Source organism: Pongo abelii, chromosome 20 (genome assembly GCF_028885655.2).
Source record: "Pongo abelii isolate AG06213 chromosome 20, NHGRI_mPonAbe1-v2.0_pri, whole genome shotgun sequence".
NCBI classification, from domain to species: domain Eukaryota; kingdom Metazoa; phylum Chordata; class Mammalia; order Primates; family Hominidae; genus Pongo; species Pongo abelii.
The window spans coordinates 61534422-61556703 of NC_072005.2; the positions used below are offsets into that span (position 1 = coordinate 61534422).

At 52.2% G+C, this 22282-nt stretch overlaps 1 protein-coding gene and 2 long non-coding RNA genes across 3 annotated transcripts in view; 2 read left to right on the plus strand and 1 right to left on the minus strand.

Annotated features, from left to right (window-relative positions):
- Positions 1 to 4232, plus strand: part of LOC129051794 (uncharacterized) — a 40688-nt gene extending 36456 nt beyond the window's left edge. The window contains exon 3 of the long non-coding RNA XR_008516283.2: positions 3560 to 4232. This is a non-coding gene — a long non-coding RNA (uncharacterized LOC129051794). The remainder of the gene's footprint in view (positions 1 to 3559) is intronic.
- On the minus strand, positions 199 to 19692 carry RDH13 (retinol dehydrogenase 13). Its single transcript, XM_009233130.4, has 7 exons — positions 19489 to 19692; positions 15664 to 15782; positions 12848 to 13003; positions 4561 to 4665; positions 4231 to 4443; positions 3315 to 3416; positions 199 to 1255 (listed from the first exon to the last, which is right to left on the minus strand). Exons 1-7 carry the CDS (start codon positions 19551 to 19553, stop codon positions 1020 to 1022), a joined length of 996 nt encoding a protein of 331 aa, XP_009231405.3. The 5' UTR covers positions 19554 to 19692; the 3' UTR covers positions 199 to 1019.
- Positions 5965 to 12870, plus strand: LOC134760658 (uncharacterized). The gene is made up of 3 exons (XR_010138517.1): positions 5965 to 7252; positions 10826 to 10895; positions 12785 to 12870. It is a non-coding gene; the product is annotated as an uncharacterized LOC134760658 (long non-coding RNA).
- Positions 19693 to 22282: the final 2590 nt, after the last annotated feature.

Genomic DNA, 22282 nt, shown 5'->3' on the forward strand with positions numbered 1-22282 from the left:
GCCTGTGAAAGGGGCTTTCATCTCTAAAAAGTCTGAACTTTTGCTCATCTCTAAAAAGTCTGAACTTTTGCGTGGCCTGTTGCCCTGGTGATAAACTGATGCCTTGTTTCCTGAAAGGAGTAAATCCATGACTTGCCTTTGTTCAGCTCATGGGCATTCACCCATACACAGAGGAAAAAATAAAACCTACGACTCGGGCACATTTTTTTTTTTTTAATGAGCAAGTTTGAGAGTCTGCGGTTTGGACTACCATGAGAATTGATAGGAAGGTGGGAGCCCCAGGCAATCCCGGGTCCTGTAGCAGCAGCTGGTGGGGTTCCCACTCCATGCCGTGCAGAGCCTGAACTTGGGATGACACCTGCACCTGCTCTCTGGCCAGACTCTGGCACAGGAAGCCCTCAGCAAACACCCCTGGCAAGGGCTGTGCACAGCCAGACAACAGCTCACTTCACCATACCATCGCGGGAGACAGCAGTTATTCTGAGCACCTCACTGCTGAAACCAAGGCTCAGACAGGACCATGCATACACAAGGTCCCAGAGGGACCCAAGAATCCAGTGTCAGACAACTTGCCCATGCTCTTCACCGAGCACCTTGGCGCCCTCCCCCACAGGCACCGCTGGCTCTCCTGACATGGCCCACAAGCGCACGGAGCCCCTTCCTCCTCGGCCGTTCGCAGTTTAGATTCCCAGGGGAAGCATCAGATGGCCCCTCTCCCCTGCTGGCAGCAGAGCAGACGGGACCAGCCAGAGCCCGGGGCAGTGCTCACCTGCAGGGCAGTGCTCACCTGCAGGGCAGTCGAGCACCGCCCCCTAGAGGACGCTGCTGGCTTGGCGGCCGCCAGTCCTGGGTCTCCCAGCTCAGGTGGTGCCAGCGCCACCCCCTAGAGGAAGCTACGGGCATGGCGGCCAGGCAGTCCTCGGTCTCCCGGCTCAGGTAGTGCCAGGAAGCTGCAGGCATGGCGGACAGCTGTCCTCGGTCTTGCGGCTCCATCCCAGCTTTCAAATCTGCTCCAGAGGTTATCTGGGGAGGGGCTGCTCCCTCACAGAGGGAGCCTCTAAGCCCACCAGGCGGGCACTTTCAGCCCAAAGCCTCTGGGCCACCTCCTCATCCTCAGCCTCGGGGGCCGGGGCCTTCTGTTTGAGTCCATCGAAATACTTTCCCGAAACATCTGCCAGTTCCTCCGCCACGGCCAGGTATGTGCTGGGCTGGGCAGCCAGCTCGGGGCTCTTGACCAGCAGCCAGAAGATGGGCCCTGCAATCAGCCCACAGGGCATTCAGTCCACACTCGCTCAGAGAGAAGGGAGGAAGCTCCGGGCCCCTGGAGTCCCACAGAGCCCTCCTCTAGCCCTTTCCCCTTGGCTGCCTCCATCTGCAGTTCCCTTCCTTGGCACTGCCCAGGCAAATCCCACCGGACCAGGGATCAGACCAAAAGCTGCCTACCCCAAGGAGCCTTCCTGGCTTTGTCCAGGAAAATGGAAGCTCTCCTCCTCCTGGTCAGCCCCAGTCCTCATCCTACCCCATTTCTCCTTAAATAACTTAACTTATTAAATGCACCTGGCACCAGCCTCAGGTTAAGGATTTTTTTTTTTTTGGCCAGGCGAGGTGGCTCAGGCCTGTAATCTCAGCACTTCGGGAGGCTGAGGCGGGCGGATAACCTGGGGTCGGGAGTTCCAGACCAGCCTGGCCAACATGGTGAAACCCCATTTCTACTAAAAATACAAAAATTAACTGGGTGTGGTGGCGGGTGCCTGTAATCCCAGCTGCTCGGGAGGCTGGGGCAGGAGAATCCCTTGAACTTGGGAGGCAGAGGTTGCAGTGAGCTGAGATCACACTATTGCACTCCAGCCTGGGTGACAATAGCAAGACTTTGTCTCAAAAAAAAAAGGGGCTGGGTGTGATGACTCACGCCTGTAATCCCAGCACTTTGGGAGGCTGAGGCAGGTGGATCACCTGAGGTCAGGAGTTCAAGACCAGCCTGGCCAACGTGTGAAACCCTGTCTCAACTAAAAATAAAAACTTAGCTGGGTGTGGTGGCAGGCGCCTGCAATCTCAGCTACTTCGGGAGGCTGAGGCAGGAGAATTGCTTGAACCCAGGAGGCAGAGGTTGGAGTGAGCCAAGATTGTGCCACTGCACTCCAGCCTGGGTGACAAGAGAAAACTCCGTCTCAAAAAAAAAAAAAAAAAGACTATTTTTTGAGACCTGGTGTCTCGCTCTGTCACCCAGGCTGGAGTGCAGTGGTGCGATCTCAGTTCACTGCAACCTCTGCCTCCCGGGTTCAAGCAATTCTCCTGTCTCAGCCTCCTGAGTAGCTGGGACTTCAGGTGCATGCCACCATGCCTGGCTAATTTTTGTATTTTTAGTAGAGACGGGGTTTCACCATGGTGACCAGGCTGGTCTCAAACTCCTGACCTGAGGCAATCCACCCACCACAGCCTCCCAAAGTCCTGGTATTACAGGCGTGGCTATTAGCCTCGCCAAGTTAAGATTCCTGATGCCAACCACTCACCCACTCCATGTTTTTCAGGATTATAAACACTAGTTATAAAGCTTGAACTGGCTGGGGGTGAGGTGGCTCACACCTGTAATCCCAGCACTCTGGGAGGCCGAGGCAGTTGGATCACCTGAGGTCAGGAGTTCGAGACCAGCCTGACCAATATGGTGAAACCCCACCTCTAGCTGGGCGTGGTGGTGTGCACCTGTAATCCCAGCTACTTGGAGACAGGAGAATCACTTGAACCTGGGAGGTGGAAGTTGCAGTGAGTGCAGATCATGCCATTGTACTCCAGCCTGGGTGACAGAGCAAGACTTCATCTCAAAAATAAGTAAGTAAAGCTCCAACTGTTTATTCCACCTATTCTCTGGGTGGTGTACTGTGCTGGCGCTTTCAAGGAAGGTCTCGTCTAACCATCCCACTGACTGTGAGGTGAGTCCTATTAAGGCCTCCACTCTGCAGATGAAGAAACAGGCTCAGAGGGGTAACAGCTCTTCCCCAGGAGGCGTAGCTGGTTTGGGGTGAAGCTGGAGTTACCCTGAGCACAGCCTGACTCCAGGAGTCAGCTCCACAGCCTCTTCCTGTGAGACACGGTTTTCTCATCAGCCAGAGGGCCTCTGCCTACTTCCCGGGGCTGTTAGAGGCTGGCAGGCCAGGTCGACAGAGGAAAGGGACCTGTGCTCTGTGCCTCAGAAGACACAGGCGAGAAGCAGGCATGAGGCCTCAGGGACCGTCTCTGAGGGAGGGTCCTGGGCCCTGGGCTGAGAAAGCAGGGGTGGAGGACTCAGCATGGAGACCCCAGGCTGGGAGGGGACTCACCGAGTGTGGTGCTGGAGAAGGTGGAGCCATGGATGCCCGTGTGTCTGCCCAGCTCTGTCCTGGCCACGCCGGGGTGCAGGGCATTGACAGTCACACCAGAACCTGGGGAAGGAAGAGAAGACTGAGGGAGGGGTCCAGCCTCACCTGGGAGGCTGTGGGGCTTCCGGGCGCCAGGCTGCTTCCTGCACTCAAACCCCATCGTCCCTCTTGCTCTGAAATCTTAGTGAAGTGGTCTTATCTTGCAGGGCAGCTCTGCCACATGGCTGCTGGGAGCCGAGCTTTCCTGGAGCGCTTGATAAACCCAGAACGCTGAGCTTACCCCGGGAGCCTGCATCGGTGGGTGGCGGCAGGATCTGAGATACTGTAACTCTGACCAGCTCCCAGTGGGGCTGGCACCGCTGGTCCACAGACCGTCTTTCAGAAGCAAAGGCCCAGCACAGATTTCTCGACCTCAGCACTATGGACGCTGTGGGGTGGGAGGAGTGAGGGGCAGTCCTGTGTGCTGTAGGACATTGAGCAGCATCCGGGCCTTTACCCTCCAGATGCCCAGAGCAATCTCTCCCCAACCCAGCTGTGATCACTGTGTTTCCAGGCATTGACAACTGCGGGTCAAAACTGCCCCTGGTTGAGACTCACTGGCTGGAGCCAAAAGGCTGAGCTGCCTGCCCAACAGCAGCAGGGAAGGACATCTGATCCAGGCAGACTAAACCACCTGGGATGAACAGACAATCATCAGAACGATCGATTAGTGATGTCTGCTGTAGGCACCAGAAGCAGGCAGCGTGGTCCACATGCTCTACTTTTGCCAACTCTGTTCTGGATCCACTGCTTGGCCTCCCATCAGCCTAGGATCATGGAAAGGCCACTCTAGGCTCAGAGTAAAGCAAGAGGGAGGCCGAGCCTAGCGCCCCCATACCTTGCAGCCGCCGGCTCAGCTCCTTGGTGAAGAGGACGATGGCCAGCTTGCTCTGGCAGTAGGCGGCTTTGGTGTTATACTTCCTCGTCTGCCAGTTCAAGTCATCAAAGTCTATGTGCCCAGCAACATGGGCCAAGGACGAGAGGTTGATGATCCGCGAAGGGGCTGAGGCTTTCAGCTTGTTCAGCAGCAAGTTTGTCAAGAGAAAGTGACCTGGATTAAGGATGACGAAAAGATCACTTTTGGCTCACACCTAAAATCCCAGCACTTTGGGAGGATGACGGGGGAGGATCGCTTGAACCCACGGTGCGGCCCCTGCCCAGGCCTCACCCAGGTGGTTAACGCCAAACTGCATCTCGAAGCCGTCCTCGGTGATCCAGTGGGGACACCGCATCACACCCGCGTTGTTGATTAGAATGTCCACTCGCTCCTCCTCTGGAAGAGAGGGGTGGGGAAGGAGACATCAGGGTGAGGACAGACCCCAGCCTGAGGCGCCCGCACAAACACTCCTGTGCTCCCAGAACCCATGAACGTGGCCTGTGCCAGAAACAGGGTCTGTGCCGAAGTGGCCACATCAGGATGAGGTCATTAGGGTGAGCCCTAATCCAATGACTGGTGTCCTTATATGAAGGGAAACAGAGACAGAGACACATGGGGAGAAGGCCATGCGTGGATGGAGGCAGAGACCAGAGAGGCACAGCTCCAAGGTGAGGGTGCGCACCCCCGCTGGAAGTGGAAGAGGCTGGGAGGATTATGGCCCGTCTCACAGGTCACAGCCACAGGGACACCATGATTCAGACTGCCGGCTTCCGGAACCGTGAGGAAAGGCATGTCTGAGGGTGTAAGCCACTGGGTTTGCAGTACATTGTTACAGCAGCCCCAGGACACTCACGCACCCTCCGCACCTCCATCTAAGCCTTGGGACTCTTTCCTACAGGAGCCCCGAGGCCAAAAATGGGGGGTTACCGGTGGGAGCCCCGGCACCACAGGCTCGCAGGTGTGGTTTCATTCCCAAACCTGCCATCTCACACAAGCAACCAAAGGACACACAGATGGCGACTGCAGCCTCAGTTGCCTCAGCTGTAAAATGCGCTGAAACACAGGGCCTTCTTCCCTGTACCACTCAGCTCGGGTTCCGTAACAAAGTGCCACAGACAGGCGGTTTAAAACCTCACAGACCTCGCCGGGCACGGTGGCTCACGCCTGTAATCCCAGCACATTGAGAGGCCGAGGTGGGCGGATCACCTGAGGTCAGGAGTTTGAGACTAGCCTGGCCAACATGGAGAAACTGCGTCTTTACTAAAAATACAAAATTAGCCAGGCGTGGTGGCGTGCACCTGTAATTCCAGCTACTCAGGAGGCTGAGGCGGGAGAATCGCTTAAACCAGGAGGCAGAGGGTGCAGTGAGCCGAGATCACGTCATTACACTCCATCCTGGGCAATAAGAGCAAAACTCCATCTCAAAAAAAACACAGTCCCGGAGGCTGGAAGGACCAGATCAAGGTGTGGGCAGGGCTGGTTCCCTCTGAGGGCCCTCAGGGAGAATCTGCTCTGGCCTCTCTCCTTGGCTCACAGGTGACCATCTCCTCTCTCCCTCTTCCCTTCGGAGCTGTCTTTTTTTTTTTTCCTTTTATTTTTCCTTTTTTAATTTTATATGTGTGTGTGTATATATATATATATATATATATATATATATATATATACTTCTTTTTTTCAGACATGGTCTCACTATGTTGCCCAGGCTGGTCTCAAACTCTTGGCCTCAAGCAATCCTCTCCTGCTTTGGCCTCCCAGAGTGCTGCAATTTCACTGCCCCCAGCCTTTTTTTTTTTTTTGGAGATGGAGTTCCACTCTTGTCACCCAGGCTGGAGTGCAATGGTGCGATCCTGGCTCACTGCAACCTCCGCTTCCCGGGTTCAAACAATTCTCCTGCCTCAGCCTCCCAAGTAGCTGGACTACAGGCATCCACCACCACACTTGGTTAATTTTTTGTATCTTTAGTAGAGACGGGGCTTCACCATGTTGGCCAGGCTAGTCTCAAACTCCTGACCTCATGATCCACCTGCCTCAGCCTCCCAAAGTGCTGGGATTGCAGGCGTGAGCCACCACACTCAGTCCACTTGGCCTATTTTTTATATTTCTTTGAGACGGGGTCTGTCTCTGACACCTGGGCTGGAGTACAGTGGCACAATCACTGCTCACTGCAGCCTCAACCTCCCAGGCTCAAGCAATCTTCTTGCTCAGCCTCCCAAGTAGCTGGGGCCACAGGCACGTGCCACCATGCCCAGCTAGCACGTCTGTTTCTGTGTGCAAATTTCCCCTTTTAATAAGGACACCAGTCACTGGATTAGGGCCCACCCTATTGACCTCATTTGAACTTCAGGACCTCTGTAAACACCCACCTCTAAATGAGGTCACATGCTGAGGGACGGGGGTTCAGGATCCCAACCTGTCCTTGGGGGTGGAGGACACAATGGAATTCATAATGCTCCCAAAGTGGTTTTCGGCAGGGATTATGAATTAGGTGTCCAGTGTGTAACACACAGAGACACCGTCTCGTTCTCTGTGAGGAGGAGGGGTTGCGGCACACCCGTCATGAATAGGAGCTCTGGAGCAGGAGAGACGGGTTCAAACCCTGGCTCCACCCCGACCAGCTGCATGATCCTGGCCAAGTCACATCGCTTCTCTGTGACTCAGTTTACTCCTTGTAAAAAAAAAAAAAAAGGATAACAACATCACCTGCCTGGTACAACTGTATAGTTACTCATTCGGTAAGTATTTTCTAAGCACTGGAAATACAGGGTGGACAGCACAGCCGAGGCCCCGTCCGTGTGGACCGGACATTCCAGTGCAGCTGAGAGCCACTTCCACTCGTGAGACAATCTACCCGTGACAGAGCTGGGTGGAAGCTGACAGGAGGCCCCTCTCAGGAGGTGACACAGAAACTGGGACCGGGAAAATGAGGCAGGGCCCACATGCGGAGACCCAGGGAAGGGGAATGCAGGCAGCAGGCACAGCACAGGTAAGGCCCAAAGGCGGGAGCAGGGAGACTCCACTCACAGCTGGGCGCCCAGGAGTGCCGCCAGCTTCTGTTGTTTTGTTTTTGGTTTTTTCTTTTTGAGATGAAGTCTCACTCCGCCACCCAGGCTGGAGTGCAGTGGTGTGATCTTGGCCCATGGCCCACTGCAACCTCTACCACCTGGGTTCAAGCGATTCTGCTGCCTGCTGCCTCAGCCTCCCGAGTACTGGGATTACAGGTGCCCGCCACCGCACCCGGCTAATTTTTGCATTTTTAGTAGAGACGGGGTTTCACCATCTTGGTCAGGCTGGTCTTGAATTCTTGACCTCGTGATCCACCCGCCCCCGCCTCCCAAAGTGCTGGGATTACAGGTGTGAGCCACCACGCCCAGCCTGCTTTTTCTTTTTATGAGAGGGAATCTCACTCAGTGGCCCAGGCTGGAGTGCAGTGGCTCAACCTCAGCTCACTGCAACCTCCGCCGCCAGGGCTCAAACGATCCTCCCAACTCAGCCTTCCACATAGCTGAAACCATAGGCGCCCGACACCACGAGCAGCTACTTTTAAAATTTTTGTAGAAATGGGGTTTGGCTATGTTGCCTAGGCTGGTCTCGAATTTCTAAGCTCAAGCAATCCGCCCACCTCAGCCTCCCAAAGTGCTGGGATTACAGGCATGGGCCACAGTGCCTGGCCTGTTGTTTTGTTTATCTGGGAACTGCCTCAACTTTTTTTTTTTTTTTTTTTTTTTTTGGACACAGGGTCTCACCCCGAGTGCAGTGGTACAATCAAAGCTCACTGCAGGCCGGGCGCGGTGGCTCACATCTGTAATCCCAGCACTTTGGGAGGCCAAGGTGGGCAGATCACCTGAGGTCAACTAGCCTGACCAACATGGTGAAACTCTGTCTCTACCTAAAACACAAAAAATTAGCTGGGCACGGTGGCGGGTGCCTGTAATCCCAGCTACTCAGGAGGCTGAGGCAGGAGAATTATTTGAAACCAGGAGATGGAGGTTGCAGCCTGACCAACATGAAGAAACCCCGTCTCTACTAAAAATACAAAATTAGCCAGGTGTGGTGGCGCACGCCTGTAATCCCAGCTACTCGGGAGGCTGAGGCAGGAAAATCACTTGAACCCAGGAGGTGGAGGAGGATGCAGTAAGCCAAGATCCCGCCATTGCACCAGCCTGGGCAACAAGAGCAAAACTCTGCCTCCAAAAAAAAAAAAAACCTCACTGCAACCTCAACCTCCCAGGCTCAAGCAATCCGCCCACCTCCACCTCCCAAGTAGTTGGGACTACAAGTGTACACCATCACGCCTGCCTAATTGTTTTGTATTTTTTTTTTTTGAGATGGAGTCTTACTCTGTCACCCAGGCTGGCGTGCAGTGGCGCCATCTCGGCTCACTGCAAGCTCCACCTCCCGGGTTCACGCCATTCTCCTGCCTCAGCCTCCCAAGTAGCTGGGTTACAGGTGCCCGCCACCATGCCCGGCTAACTTTTTTGTATTTTTTAGTAGACACGGGGTTTCACCGTGTTAGCCAGGATGGTCTCAATCTCCTGACCTTGTGATCCACCCACCTCAGCCTCCCAAAGTGCTGGGATTACAGGCGTGAGCCGCTGCGCCCGCAAGCCTGCCTAATTGTTTTGTATTTTTTGTAGAGATGAGGTCTTGCTATGTTGCCCAGGCTGATCTCAAACTCCCTGATAAACAAGGCTGTGGGTACCTGCTTCCTGGGGCTCTTTGCTTTGTGTTCTTTCTAGTCTGGCACTGGAAAGAGCCACAGCTTCCAGCTTTGTCAGAGTGTCATCTCACAAACTGTGATCTTCCCAAAACTTCTGTCTCCCAAAGTGCCAGGATAACAGGCGTGACCACTGCACCTGGCCTGTCCAAATGTGGTAGAATACACACCACATAAAATGTACCATCTTCACTATTTTTAAATCCACTGATGTCTTTATTCCTGGCTGTTGATCTTAGGAAAACACCAAGAAGCTGGTACTTGATTTGCTAAAAAAGTCACAGACACAGCTTTACTTAATCCTCTAGAGAGGCCGGGCGTGGTGGCTCACGCCTGTAATCCCAGCACTTTGGGAGGCCGAGGTGGGCGGATCATGAGGTCAGGAGATTGAGACCATCCTGGCTAACACGGTGAAACCCCGTCTCTACTAAAAAATATTAAAAAATTAGCCAGGCGTGGTAGCGGGCGCCTGTAGTCCCAGCACTTTGGGAGGCTGAGGCGGGCGGGTCATGAGGTCAGGAGATTGAGACCATCCTGACTAACACGGTGACACTCCGTCTCTACTAAAAATACAAAAGATTAGCCGGGCGTGGTGGCGGGCGCCTGTAGTCCCCGCCACTTGGGGGGCTGAGGCAGGAGAATGGCATGAACCTGAGAGGTGGAGCTTGCAGTGAGCCGAGATGTGCCACTGCACTCCAGCGTGGGCGACAGAGCAAGACACCGTCTCAAAAAAAAAAAGAAAATCCTCTAGAGAATCCCAGAAAATAGAAGGAATTATTCCATTTCCCGGAAGAGGAACGTGTGGCTAAGAGGAGGCATCACCTGCCCAGGTGTGTCCAGCCTGGGTCCTCGCTGCTCACAAGGCCCTGCACTGTCTCAGGGACCTCAGTGCTCTGGCCACCTGTCTCCACAAGCCAGAGACAGGATCAGAGGCGCCCCGGGTGGGACTGCCTGGGACAGTGTGCATGAAGGTGACAGTGATGTACCTGGTACACAGCAGGTGCTTAATAAATGTTCATTCACCTCTGAGACTCTGAGGCATTGCCCTCTCACCTACTCCACAACAGTGCCGGCTCTTTCTTGATCCCCAAGGGCACAGCAGGGGCTCAATATGAATGAATGAATGAACCTGCACCTGCACCTGCCTCCCTATGGCTGTGAGTGGCACAAGGACAGCTCTGGTTCATCTCACACCTCCAGCACCCGGTCAGGTCTGAGATCACATCTGCTAAATAAATGAGGTCCCACAACTCCCATTTTCCTTGTTCATATCCTGAGTACGCTTCTACTGAGCGGGGCACATTGACCCTTAACAAGAAAGCTTTGGCCCTTTCAGTGCCAGACTAGAAAAGAAACAAAGCAGCTGGGCGCGGTGGCTCACGCCTGTAATCCCAGCACTTTGGGAGGCTGAGGCGGGCGGATCACAAGGTCAGGAATACGAGACCAGCCTGGCCAACATAGTGAAACCCCATCTCTACTAAAAATACAAAAATTAGCCGGGCGTGGTGGCGCACACCTATAGTCTTGGGAGGCTGAGGCAGGAGAATCGCTTGAACCCAGGAGGCGGAGGTTGCAGTGAGCCGAGATTGCATCACTGCACTCTAGCCTGGGTGACAGAGCAAGACTCCATCTCAAAAAAAAGGTCTTGCTCTGTCATCCAGGTTAGAGTGCAGTGGCACAAACACGGCTTACTGCAGCCTTGAACTCCCGGGCTCAAGTGATCCTCCTGCCTCGGCTTCATGAGTAGCTGGGACTATAGGCACATGCCAGGATGCCCGGCTAATTTTTTTTTTTTTTTTTTTTAAATGTTTGGTACTCACAAGGTCTCACTATGCTTCCTAGGCTGGTCTCTTAACTCCTGAGCTCAAGCAAACCTAAGAGAAGAGATTTTAAATGTGGTCACCACGAACAGGTAAGTATCTGAGGTAATGCATATGTTAATTAGCTTGATTGAGCCACTCTACAATGTATACGATGTACATCATGTTGTACATAATATATACAAGTGTACATGTCAACTAAACAATAAATAATTTTAATGTATTCTTGAGTCTATTTAAAGATGACCAAGAATAGAAAAGCTAGAGGATGGTCCCAATTTTACATAAAAATGTATAAATACACACACACAAGACTGGAAAGAAATCCATAAAAGTGATTCTCCTGGGGTTGGTGCAGATCAAAGGTGTTTAGTTCTGTCTTCTTTTTTATTGAGACAGAGTCTCACTCTGTCACCCAGGCTAAAATGCAGTGGCACAGTCTCAGCTCACCGCAACCTCCGCCTCCCGGGTTCAAGCAATTCTCCTGCCTCAGCACCCTGAGTAGCTGGGATTACAGGCGTGCACCACCATGCCTGGCTAATTTTTGTATTTTTAGTAGAGACAGGGTTTCACCATGTTGGCCAGGCTGGTCTGGAACTCCTGACCTAAAGTGATCCACCTGCCTCAGCCTCCCAAAGTGCTGGGATTACAGGCGTGAGCCACCGCGCCTGGCCAGTTCTGTCTTCTTTACACTGCAGTATTTTATAAATGTCCCATAACAAACACATATTTCTTTAACCATGGTGGGGAAGGCACTTGATCAATAAATGCTTAATAAGGTCAGGTGCAGTGGCTCACGCCTATAATCCCAGCACTGTGGGAGGCCAACCTGGGTGGATCACTTGAGCCCAGGAGTTTGAGACCAGCCTGAGCAACATGGTGAAACCCCAGCTCTAAAAACAAAACAAAAAAATAATTAGCTGTGTGTGGTGGCATAAGCCTGTACTCCCAGCTACTTGGGAGGCTGAAGTGGGAGGATCACTTGAGCCCAGCAGGTTGAGACTGCAGTGAGCCATGACTGTATCACTGCACTCCAGGCTGGGTGACAGAGCAAGACCCTGCCTCAAAAAAAAAAAAAAAAAATTAGCCAGGTGCGGTGGCGTGCTTCCATAGCCCCAGCTACTCAGGAGTCTGAGACAGGAGGATCACTTGAGCCCAGGAGGTCAAGGCTGCAGGGAGCTGTGTTTGCACCACCGCACTCTAGCCTGGGTGACAGAGACAGACCCTGTCCAAACAAACTAATTATTCAGGCAGGGTGCGGTGGCTCACGCCTGTAATCCCAGCACTTTGGGAGGCCAAGGCAAGCGGATCACTTGAGGTCAGGAGTTCAAGACCAGCCTGACCAACATGATGAAACCCTGTCTCTACCTAAAACACAAAAAATTAGCTGGGCACGGTGGCAGGTGCCTGTAATTCCAGCTACTCAGGACACTGAAGCAGGAGAATCATTTGAAATCAGGAGATGGAGGTTGCAGTGAGGCAACATCACACCACTGCACTCCATCCTGGGCAACAGAGCAAGACTCCGTCTGTCTCAAAACAAACAAACAAACAAAACATAAAGTCAGCCGGGCACAGTGGCTCACGCCTGTAATCCCAGCACTTTGGGAGGCCGAGGCAGGTGGATCACCTGAGGTCAGGAGTTCCAGACCAGCCTGGCCAACATGGTGAAACCCCGTCTCTACTAAAAATACAAAAATTAGCAGGGTATGGTAGCAGGCATCTTAATCCCAGTTACTCAGGAAGCTCAGGTCCATGCTTGAACCCAGGAGGCAGAGGTTACAGTGAGCCGAGATCGCACCGTTGCACTCAGCCTGGCCAACAGAGTGAGACTCCCTCTCAAAATAATAATAGTAATAAATTAACAAATAAAGTCATTGCTTGCAGGCTGTACAAAAAAAGGCAGCAACTGAATTTGGCCCCTAACTCATAGTTTGCCAAAACTCTGCTCTAAAGTTTGCTTGCTTCATTCACTTCTCAGAGCCTGGCCCTGGGAGCCGCCTATCCCAGTCCTCATCCCCCATGGCCAGCGTTCTCCTCCTACCTTCAATGATCTTTGCTGCAAACTCTCGGATGGACTGGAGGGAAGCCAAGTCCAGGTGCCGGGCGTTGACGTGGTGATTGAGGGTCTCCCCGCGGATGTCCTTTGCCGCCGCCTCACACTTCTCCATGTCTCGGCAGGCCAGGATGATGTTGCCTCCTAAAAACCCAGGATGGAAAAAGATTTAAATTAATAATCCACTCCTGGGTACTGACCCCAGAGAAATGAAAACATACGTCTACACAAAAACACGTGCGCCAACGTTCACTGCGGCATTCTTCACAAGAGCCAAAAGGTAGAAACAACCAAATGTCCATCTGTGGATGAAGGGACAACAAAATGTGGTCCAGCCATAGAGATGGAATATTAGATGGCCGTGAAAAGGAGTGAAGCACTGGCTCACGCTACAGCAAGGATGACCGTCAGAAACACTGTGCTCGGGGAAAGAAACCAGACACGAAAGACCACACAGCATACAATCCCATTTACATGAATTCTATTTATATGATTTCACACCTATGAAATGCCCAGAACAGGCAAATCCATAGAGAAAGAAAATAAGATTGGTTTTCTAGGGCTGGGGTGAGGAGAGGGAATTACAGCTTGATAGTTAAAGTGAGCAAGGTTTCTTTCTTTCTTTTTTTTTTTTTTTTTTTTTGAGATGGAGTCTCTGTTGCCTGGGCTGGAGTGCAGTGGCGCAATCTTCGCTCACTGCAAGCTCCGCCTCCCGGGTTCATGCCATTCTCCTGCCTGAGCCTCCCGAATAGCTGGGACTACAGGCGCCTGCCACCGCGCCCGGCTAATTTTTTGTATTTTTAGTAGAGATGGGGTTTCACCGTGTTAGCCAGGATGGTCTCAATCTCCTGACCTCGTGATCCACCCGCCTGGCCTCCCAAAGTGCTGGGATTACAGGCATGAGCCACCGCGCCCAGCCGAGCAAGGTTTCTTTCTAGGGTAACAGAAATGTTCTAAGATTGATTTTAAAGATGGTTGCATCACTCTGACTATACTAGACATCACTGAATTGGTCGGGCACGGTGGCTCACACCTGTAATTCTAGCACTTTGGGAGGCCAAGGCAAGAGGATTTTTTTTTTCCCTTTTTTTTTTTTTTTTTTTTTGTTTTTAAGATGGAGTCTCACTCTGTCACCCAGGCTGGAGTGCAGTAATGCAATCTCGGCTCACTGCAACCTCCACCTCCTGGGTTCAAGCAATTCTCCTGCCTCAGCCTCCCGAGTAGCTGGGATTACAGGCGCCTGCCACCACAACTAATTTTTTTTTTTTGTATTTTTAGTAGAGACAGGGGTTTCACCATGTTACCCAAGCTAGTCTTGAACTTCTGACCTCAGGTGATCCGCTCCATGGCCTCCCAAAGTACTAGGATTACAAATAAGCCACAGTGCCCAGCCTCCAATTTTTTTTGTTGTGGTAAAATACAAATCACTTAAAATTTATCATCTTAACCCCCTTTTCTTTTTGTTTATTCTTTTTTTTTTTTTTTGAGTCAGTCTCACTCTGCTGCCGTGGCTGGAGTGCTGGTGCCATCATAGCTCACTCAGCCTTGAAGTTCTAGGCTCAAGTGACCTGGGACTATAGGCACCACCTGTGCCAGCATGCCTGGCTAATTCTGGTAGAGATGGGGGTGTTGTTATGGTGTCCAGCCTGGTCTGGAACCCCTAGCCTCAAGTGATCCTCCTGCCTCAGCCTCCAAAAGTGCTGGAATTATAGATGTGAGCCACCGAGACCTGCCCTCTTAGCCATTTTTAAGTGTCCAGTTCATTGATATTAAAAACATTTATGGCTGGGCCGGGCACGGTGGCTCACACCTGTAATCCCAGCACTTTGGGAGACCAAGGCAGGTGGATCACCTGAGGTCAAGAGTTCAAGACCAGCCTGGCCAACACAATACAAACTTAGCTGGGTGTGGTGCTGCATGCCTGTAATCCCAGCTACTCGGGAGGCTGAGGCAGGAGAATCGCTTGAACCCGGGAGGCGGAGGTTGCAGTGAGCCAAGATCTTGCCACTGCACTCCAGCCTGGGCGACAAGAGCAAAACTCCATCTCAAAAAAAAAAAACAGTAATAATAATTCCTAATGTGCAACCATGACAACCATCCATCTCTCAAACTGTTTCATCTTCCCAAACTAAACTTCTGTTTCCATTAAACAATAACTCCTCATTCTCCCCTCCACTCCCGATCCCTGGCAAGCACCATTCAAACTTCTATGAATTTAACTCTAGGTGGCTCCTGTAAGTGGAATCATACAGTATTTGCTCTTCTGTCGACTGGCTTATTTCACTTCGTGGAATGTCCTCAAGGTTCATCTGTTTCAATGCCCTTTTTTTTGTTTTGCTTTGTTTTTTTTGAGTCTCGCTCTGTCACCCAGGCTGGAGTGCAGTGGCGCCATTTCTGCTCACTGCAACCTCTGCCTCTCAGGTTCAAGCAATTCTCCTGCTTCAGCCTCCCAAGTAGCTGGGACTACAGGTGCCCGCCACAACTCCTGGCTAATTTTTGTATTTTTAGTAGAGACGGGGTTTCACCATGTTGGTTAGGCTGGTCTCAAACTCCTGACCTCGTGATCTGCCAGCCTCCGCCTCCCAAAGTGCTGAGATTACAGGCGTGCGCCACCACGCCCAGCCAGAATGCCCTTCCTTTTTAAGGCTGAATCATATGCCCCTGTCTATAGAGGCCACATTCTGTTTCCCTGTTCATCTGTGGATGGGTGCCTGGGCTCCTTCCACCACTGGACTGTGAATAATGCTGTAATGAGCATGGATGTGCAGGTATCTCTCTGAGAGCCAAAGCAGGGGAGATTTTACCTCTCCTGGCCAGTTCCAAGGCGGTCTGCTTCCCGATGCCTGTGTTGGCGCCCGTCACGATGACCGTCTTCCCAGGGATGGTGGCCTTGCTGGGGCAAGCCCCACCGGTGACATAGTCCCTGAGGGTGAGAAGCGGCACGGTCAGTCCTGTCTGCCCACTCTCACCCCACGTGCCCCTGACTGAATGATCTCAGGCAAACCTGTCTGAGCTCACTCACATACCCCAACTGAAACACAGACATCATGACATCACACCACGGGATCTCTGTCATGTTCTCCATAAATGGCTCCACCCAGTGTCTGGTGTGTGGAACGCCTTCAGCAAGTGACAGTCGTTATTTTATAAATGCTCCCTGCATGAGATTCCCGGCCGGGCGAGGTGGCTCGCGCCTGTAATCCCAGCACTTTGGGAGGCCAAAGTATGGGGTGGTGGGGGGCAGATCACTTGAGGTCAGGAGTTCGAGTCCAGCCTGGCAAACATGGCAAGACCCTGTCTCTACTAAAAATACAAAAATTAGCCAGGCGTGTAGGGAAAAGAAAGAGAGATTAGACTGTTACTGTGTCTATATAGAAAGGAAAGACATTAAGAGACTCCATTTTGAAAAAGACCTGTACTTTGAGAACAATTGCTTTGCTGAGATGTTGTTAATTTGTAGCTTTGCCCCAGCCACTTTGACCCAACCTGGAGCTCACAAAAACCTGTGTTGTATGAAATCAAGTTTTAAGGGATCTACGGCTGTGCAGGACGTGCCTTATTAACAAAATGTTTACAAGCAGTATACGTGGTAAAAAGTCATCGCCATTCTCTAGTCTCAATAAACCAGGGGCACAATGCACTGTGGAAAGCCGCAGGGACCTCTGCCCTTGAAAGCGGGGTATTGCCCAAGGTTTCTCCCCATGTGATAGTCTGAAATATGGCCTCGTGGGATGAGAAAGACCTGACCGTCCCCCAGCCGGACACCCGTAAAGAGTCTGTGCTGAGGTGGATAGTAAAAGAGGAAGGCCTCTTGCAGTCGAGATAGAGGAAGGCCACTGTCTCCTGCCTGCCCCTGGGAACTGAATGTCTCGGTATAAAACCCGATTGTACATTTGTTCAATTCTGAGATAGGAGAAAAACCGCCCTATGGTGGGAGGCGAGATATGTTTGCAGCAATGCTGCCTTGTTATTCTTTACTCCGCTGAGATGTTTGGGTGGAGAGAAACATAAATCTGGCTTACGTGCACGTCCAGGCATAGTACCTTCCCTTGAACTTAATTATGACATAGATTCTTTTGCTCACATGTTTTTTGCTGACCTTCTCTTATTATCACCCTGCTCTCCTACTACATTCCTTTTTGCTGAAATAATGCAGATAATAATCAATAAAAACTGAGGGAACTCAGAGGCCGGTGCCGGTGCAGGTCCTTGGTGTGCTGAGTGCCGGTCCCCTGGGCCCACTGTTGTTTCTCTATACTTTGTCTCTGTGTCTTATTTCTTTTCTCAGTCTCTCGTCCCACCCGACTAGAAATACCCACAGGTGTGGAGGGGCAGGCCACCCCTTCACAGGCGTGGTGGCGCACACCTGCAATCTCAGCTACTCAGGGGGCTGAGGCACGAGAATTGCTTGAACCTGGAAGGCGGAGGTTGCAGTGAGTCGAAATGGTGCCAGCCTGGGCAACAGAGCGAGACTCTGTCTCAAAAACATTTAAATTTAAATTTAAAATGCCCGCTGCATGAGATTCCCATGGCTGCTGTACGCATTGCCACAAACTTAGTGGCTTAAAACCACATAAGTGCATCCTCCTCCAGTTCGGCAGGTCAAGAGTCCAAAATACGTCTCACTGGGATAAATCAAGGTATTGGCAGAGTCAGGTTCCTTCTGGAGGCTCTAGGGGAGAATCCACTTCCAGATCCTACAGACCACCACATTCCTCCACTCTTGGCCCCGCCTCCATCTTCAAACTGCATCCTCACTGGAACCGCTCCTTTATTGATTGATTGATTGATTTTTTTTTTTTTTTTTTGAGACAGAGTCTTGCTCTGTCGCCCAGGCTGGAGTGCAGTGGCACGATCTCAGCTCATGGTAACCTTCGCCTCACAGGTTCAAGCGATTCTCCTGCCTTAGCCTCCTGAGTGGCTGGGATTACCGGCACATGCCACCACACCTGGCTAATTTCTTTTGTATTTTTAGTAGAGATGGAGTTTTACCACGTTGGTCAGGCTGGTCTCGAACTCCTGACCTTGTGATCTGCCTGCCTTGGCCTCCCAAAGTGCTGCGATTACAGGCGTGAGCCACCACACCCGACAACCTCTCCTTCTATCTTCCATCTCCCCTCTGACTGAGCCTCCTGCTCCCTCTTATAAGGACCCTATAAGACTACAAGGCAGGCCCGGCACAGTGCCTCTCACCTGTAATCCCAGCACTTTGGGAGGCCAAGGCAGCAGGATCACTTGAGGTCAGGAGTTCGAGACCAGCCATGGCCAACATGCTGACACCCCATCTCTACTGAAAATACAAAAATTAGCAGGGCTTGGTGGTGCACACCTCTAGACTCAACTACTCGGGAGGCTGAGGTGGGAGGACCACCTGAGCCCAGGGAGGTTGAGGCTGCAGTGAGCTGTGACAGCATGACTGCACTCCAGCCTGGGTGACAGAGAGACCCTGTCTCCAAAAAAAAGACTACATGATAATCATAAGATCCTTCACTTGGCCGGGCATGGTGGCTCACGCCTGTAACCCCAGCACTTTGGGAGGCCAAGGTGGGCAGATCACCTTTGGTCGGGAGCTCAAGACCAGCCTGACCAACATGGAGAAACCTCGTCTCTACTAAAAATACAAAATTAGACAGGCGTGGTGGCACGTGCCTGTAATCCCAGCTACTCAGGAGGCTGAGGCCGGACAGTCGCTTGAACCCGGGAGGTGGAGGTTGCGGTGAGCCAAGGTTGTGCCATTGCACTCCAGCCTGGGCAACAACAGTGAAACTTTGTCTCAAAAAAAAAAAAAAGATCCTTCACTTAACACATCAGCAAGAACCTCTGACATGTGAGGTAATGTAGTCACACGTTCCGAGGATTAGGACGTGGACCCCTCTACGGAGTCACGGACTCTGCCCACCACACCCATGTCCCACAGAGGTTAACATTGGAAACAAGGCAGTGTCCAGCAACAGGAGGCTGAGCAGGTAAACAGCACTGCACCCACAGGAGAGAAGGGCACCATGCAATACAGTGGCCACCAGCCACTGAGGCTAATTTTTAATAAAATTTAAATTAAGTAGGCTGGGCGAGGTGGCTCACGTCTGTAATCCCAGCACTCTGGGAGGCCGAGGCGGGCGAATCACCTGAGGACAGGTGTTTGAGACCAGCCTGGCCAACATGGCAAAACCCCGTCTCTACTAAAAATACAAAAATTAGCCGGGCGTGGTGGCGCACCTGTGGTCTCAGCTCCTGGGGACGCTAAGGTGGGAGGATCACCTGAGCCCAGGAGGTCAAGGCTACAGTGAGCCAAGATCGCGCCACCGCACTCCAGCCTGGGCGACAGAGCCAAATTCTGCCTTTAAAAATAAACGAACAAATAAATAATACAAAACAACAAAATAAAGAGTTTAAAAGTCTGGAAGGAAAGCAACATTTACAAGGGCCCAGGCTCGCCCTTCCCTCCGAGTGACCTTGGGCCGGTGACCTGGCAGGCCAGAGCGCAGGTTTGCCCCACTCCGGGTAGGCACTGCGGGTCGGGAGCTACGAGGCCTCGACCCGGGTGCGAGGGGCGGGGGTCTCCGCCGCCTTCCCGGCCCCTGCTCTGGGGGCCCGCCAGGACGACGCACGCGGGGCTAGAATGTACTCACTTGAGCAGCACGGCGGCGCCTGCTACCGTGCCCAGCGCCGACAGCGGCAGCAGGTACCGGCTCATGCCGGGACGGGGACAGGGGTCAGGGGTCGGCGCGGAGCTTGCTGCACACCAGCCACCTGGGCAGCTCGGAGGAAGAGCGCGCGACGCAAACACACACGAGCCGAGGCGCAGGCGCCGCTGGGACCGCGGGTTCCGGAACTGGGCTGCGAGGGGCGGGGCGCGGGCGGAGGGGGCGGGGATCCCAGGGGCGGGACCTATGAGCATCGGTCCTGAGCGCTGTCACAGCTGGGAGTGGTGGTTTCAGGAGCCTGTGGGCGTGGCTGAGTCCGGGGGCGGAGCCTATGGCTTGTTCGAATGACGTCACACTTGCCGCACCGTATAAAGCGCGACGCAGTTCTGGGGTGAAATAGGTTCGAATCCCATCACTGTCAATTCCAGACTGAGACCCTCTGTGTGTCTTTCAACTATATCAGCCTATTCCCTCATCTGGAAATGTGTGTTTACCTTCTTCATAGACTTTTGGGGATAATTTGAGAATTTCCATGCACAGAAACAAGGATCTAGTAGCCTGTGGGTACCCAAGCTCCTAGGGTCCTGCAGGAGAAGGCGGCTGGGGGACTGGACTCCTGGGTCTGAGGGAGGAGGGGCTGGGGGCCTGGACTCCTGGGTCCAAGGGAGGAGGGGCCAGGAGCATGGACTTCTGGGTCCGAGGGAGTAGGGGCGGGTGCCTGGACTCCTGAGTCTGAGGGAGGAGGGGCTGGGGGCCTGATTCATTCCCAAATTATCAGAATCTCATCCCCATGTCTGGGCCTTTACAGAGATATCTTCCCTGAACTCTGCCTGAACTACCTTTCTTAGATTGAGTATTGCACACACTCCTGCACTTACCTGTCCATGTTAGTCACCCCCACCAAACCGGGATGCACCTCTGGGCACCTGCTTCCCCTTGCACTGCTCACAGCCAGCATATCTGATCACCACCTCCTACCCCTGACAGTGCCTGAGGTGCCAGGAGCAGACACCGTTGGAAACAGGGAAGAATTCAACCCAAGTCACTCTAACTAGGAGTAAGTTTTCTTCCCCATCAGATGAACTGTCATCTTCTTATATGAGCCCTGCCATAATGCAGATTACACAGGCAGGAAGAGCTATTTTAAGACCTTAGTCCATGGCCGGGCATGGTGGCTCACACCTGTAATCCCAGCACTTTGGGAGGCCGAGACAGATGGATCACGAGGTCAGGAGATCGAGACCAGCCTGGCCAACATGGTGAAACCCCGTCTCTACTAAAAATACAAAAAGTAGCTGGATGTGGTGGTGCTCACCTGTAGTCCCAGCTACTCAGGAGGCTGAAGCAGGAGAATCACTTGAACTCAGGAGGTGGAGGTTGCAGTGAGCTGAGATTGCCCTACTGCATTCCAGCCTGGCGACAGAGTGAAATTCTGTAAAAAAAAAACAAACAAACAAAAAAAAAAACCTTAGTCCTGTAGACCTTAAGCTCTCACCATCTCAAATGTATTAAACCAGTTACACAATGCCAAATGCTGTATAAGAGGCACTTGGAGAACTCAAATTCATAGAGACAGAAAATAGAGTGGTGGCTGCAAGGGGCTGCAGGAGATGAGATTGGGAAGTCACAGGATTTGTTTTTTGTTTTGTTTTGTTTTGTTTTGTTTTTTGAGAGACAGAGTCTCACTGTGTCACCCAGGCTGGAGAGCAGTGGGCGATCTCAGCTCACTGCAACCTTAGCCTCCTGGGTTTAAGCAATTCTCCTACCTCAGCCTCCTGAGTAGCTGGGGCTGCAGGCACGTGCCACCACACCTGGCTAATTTTTGCATTTTTAGTAGAGATCGTGTTTCACCATGTTGGCCAGATTGGACTCAAACTCCTGACCTCAGGTGATCTACCTGCCTCACCCTCCCAAAGTTCTGGGATTACAGGTATGAGCCACCACGCCACACCAGAAGCTGTTGTTGTTGTTGCTGTTGTTTTTGAGACGGAGTCTTACTCTGTCGCCCAGGCTGGAGTGCAGTGGCGTGATCTTGGCTCACCACAACCTCTGCCTCCCGAATTCAAGCCTTTCTCCTGCCTCAGCCTCCCGAGTTGCTGGGATTACAGGTGCCCACCACCAAGCCCAGTTAATTTTTGTATTTTTAGTAGAGACGAGGTTTCACAATGTTGGCCAGGCTGGTCTCGAGGTCCTCAGGTGATCCACCTGCCTCGGCCACCCAAAGTGCTGGGATTACAGGCATGAGCCACCGCACCTGGCCGGGAAGCTGTTTTTTAATAGATACAGAGTTTGTTTTGCAAAATAAAAACAGACCTGAAGGTGGACGGTGGTGATGGTTGCACAACAATGTGAATATACTTAACATTACTGAATTGTACACTTAAAATGGTTAAGATGGTAAATTTTACTTTATGCATATTTTACCACAACTAAAAATAAAGAAAAATTTTAGGCTGGGCATGGTGGCTCATGCCTGTAATCCCAGCACTTTGGGAGGCCAAAGTGGAGAACAGTATGAGCCCAGGAGTTTGAGAGCGGCCTGGACAACACCGCAAAACCTTATCTCTACAAAAAATACAAAAATTAGCAGGTTTGGTGGCACGCATCTGCAGCCTCAGCTACTTGGGAGGCTGAGGTGGGAGGTTTGCTTGAGCCCAGGAGGTCGAGGCTATGATGAGCCGTGATTGTGCCACTGCACCCCAGCCTGGGTGACAGAGCAAGACCCCGTCTCAAAAATAATAATAATAAATGTTTAAATTTAATAACATGGGCAATTGGT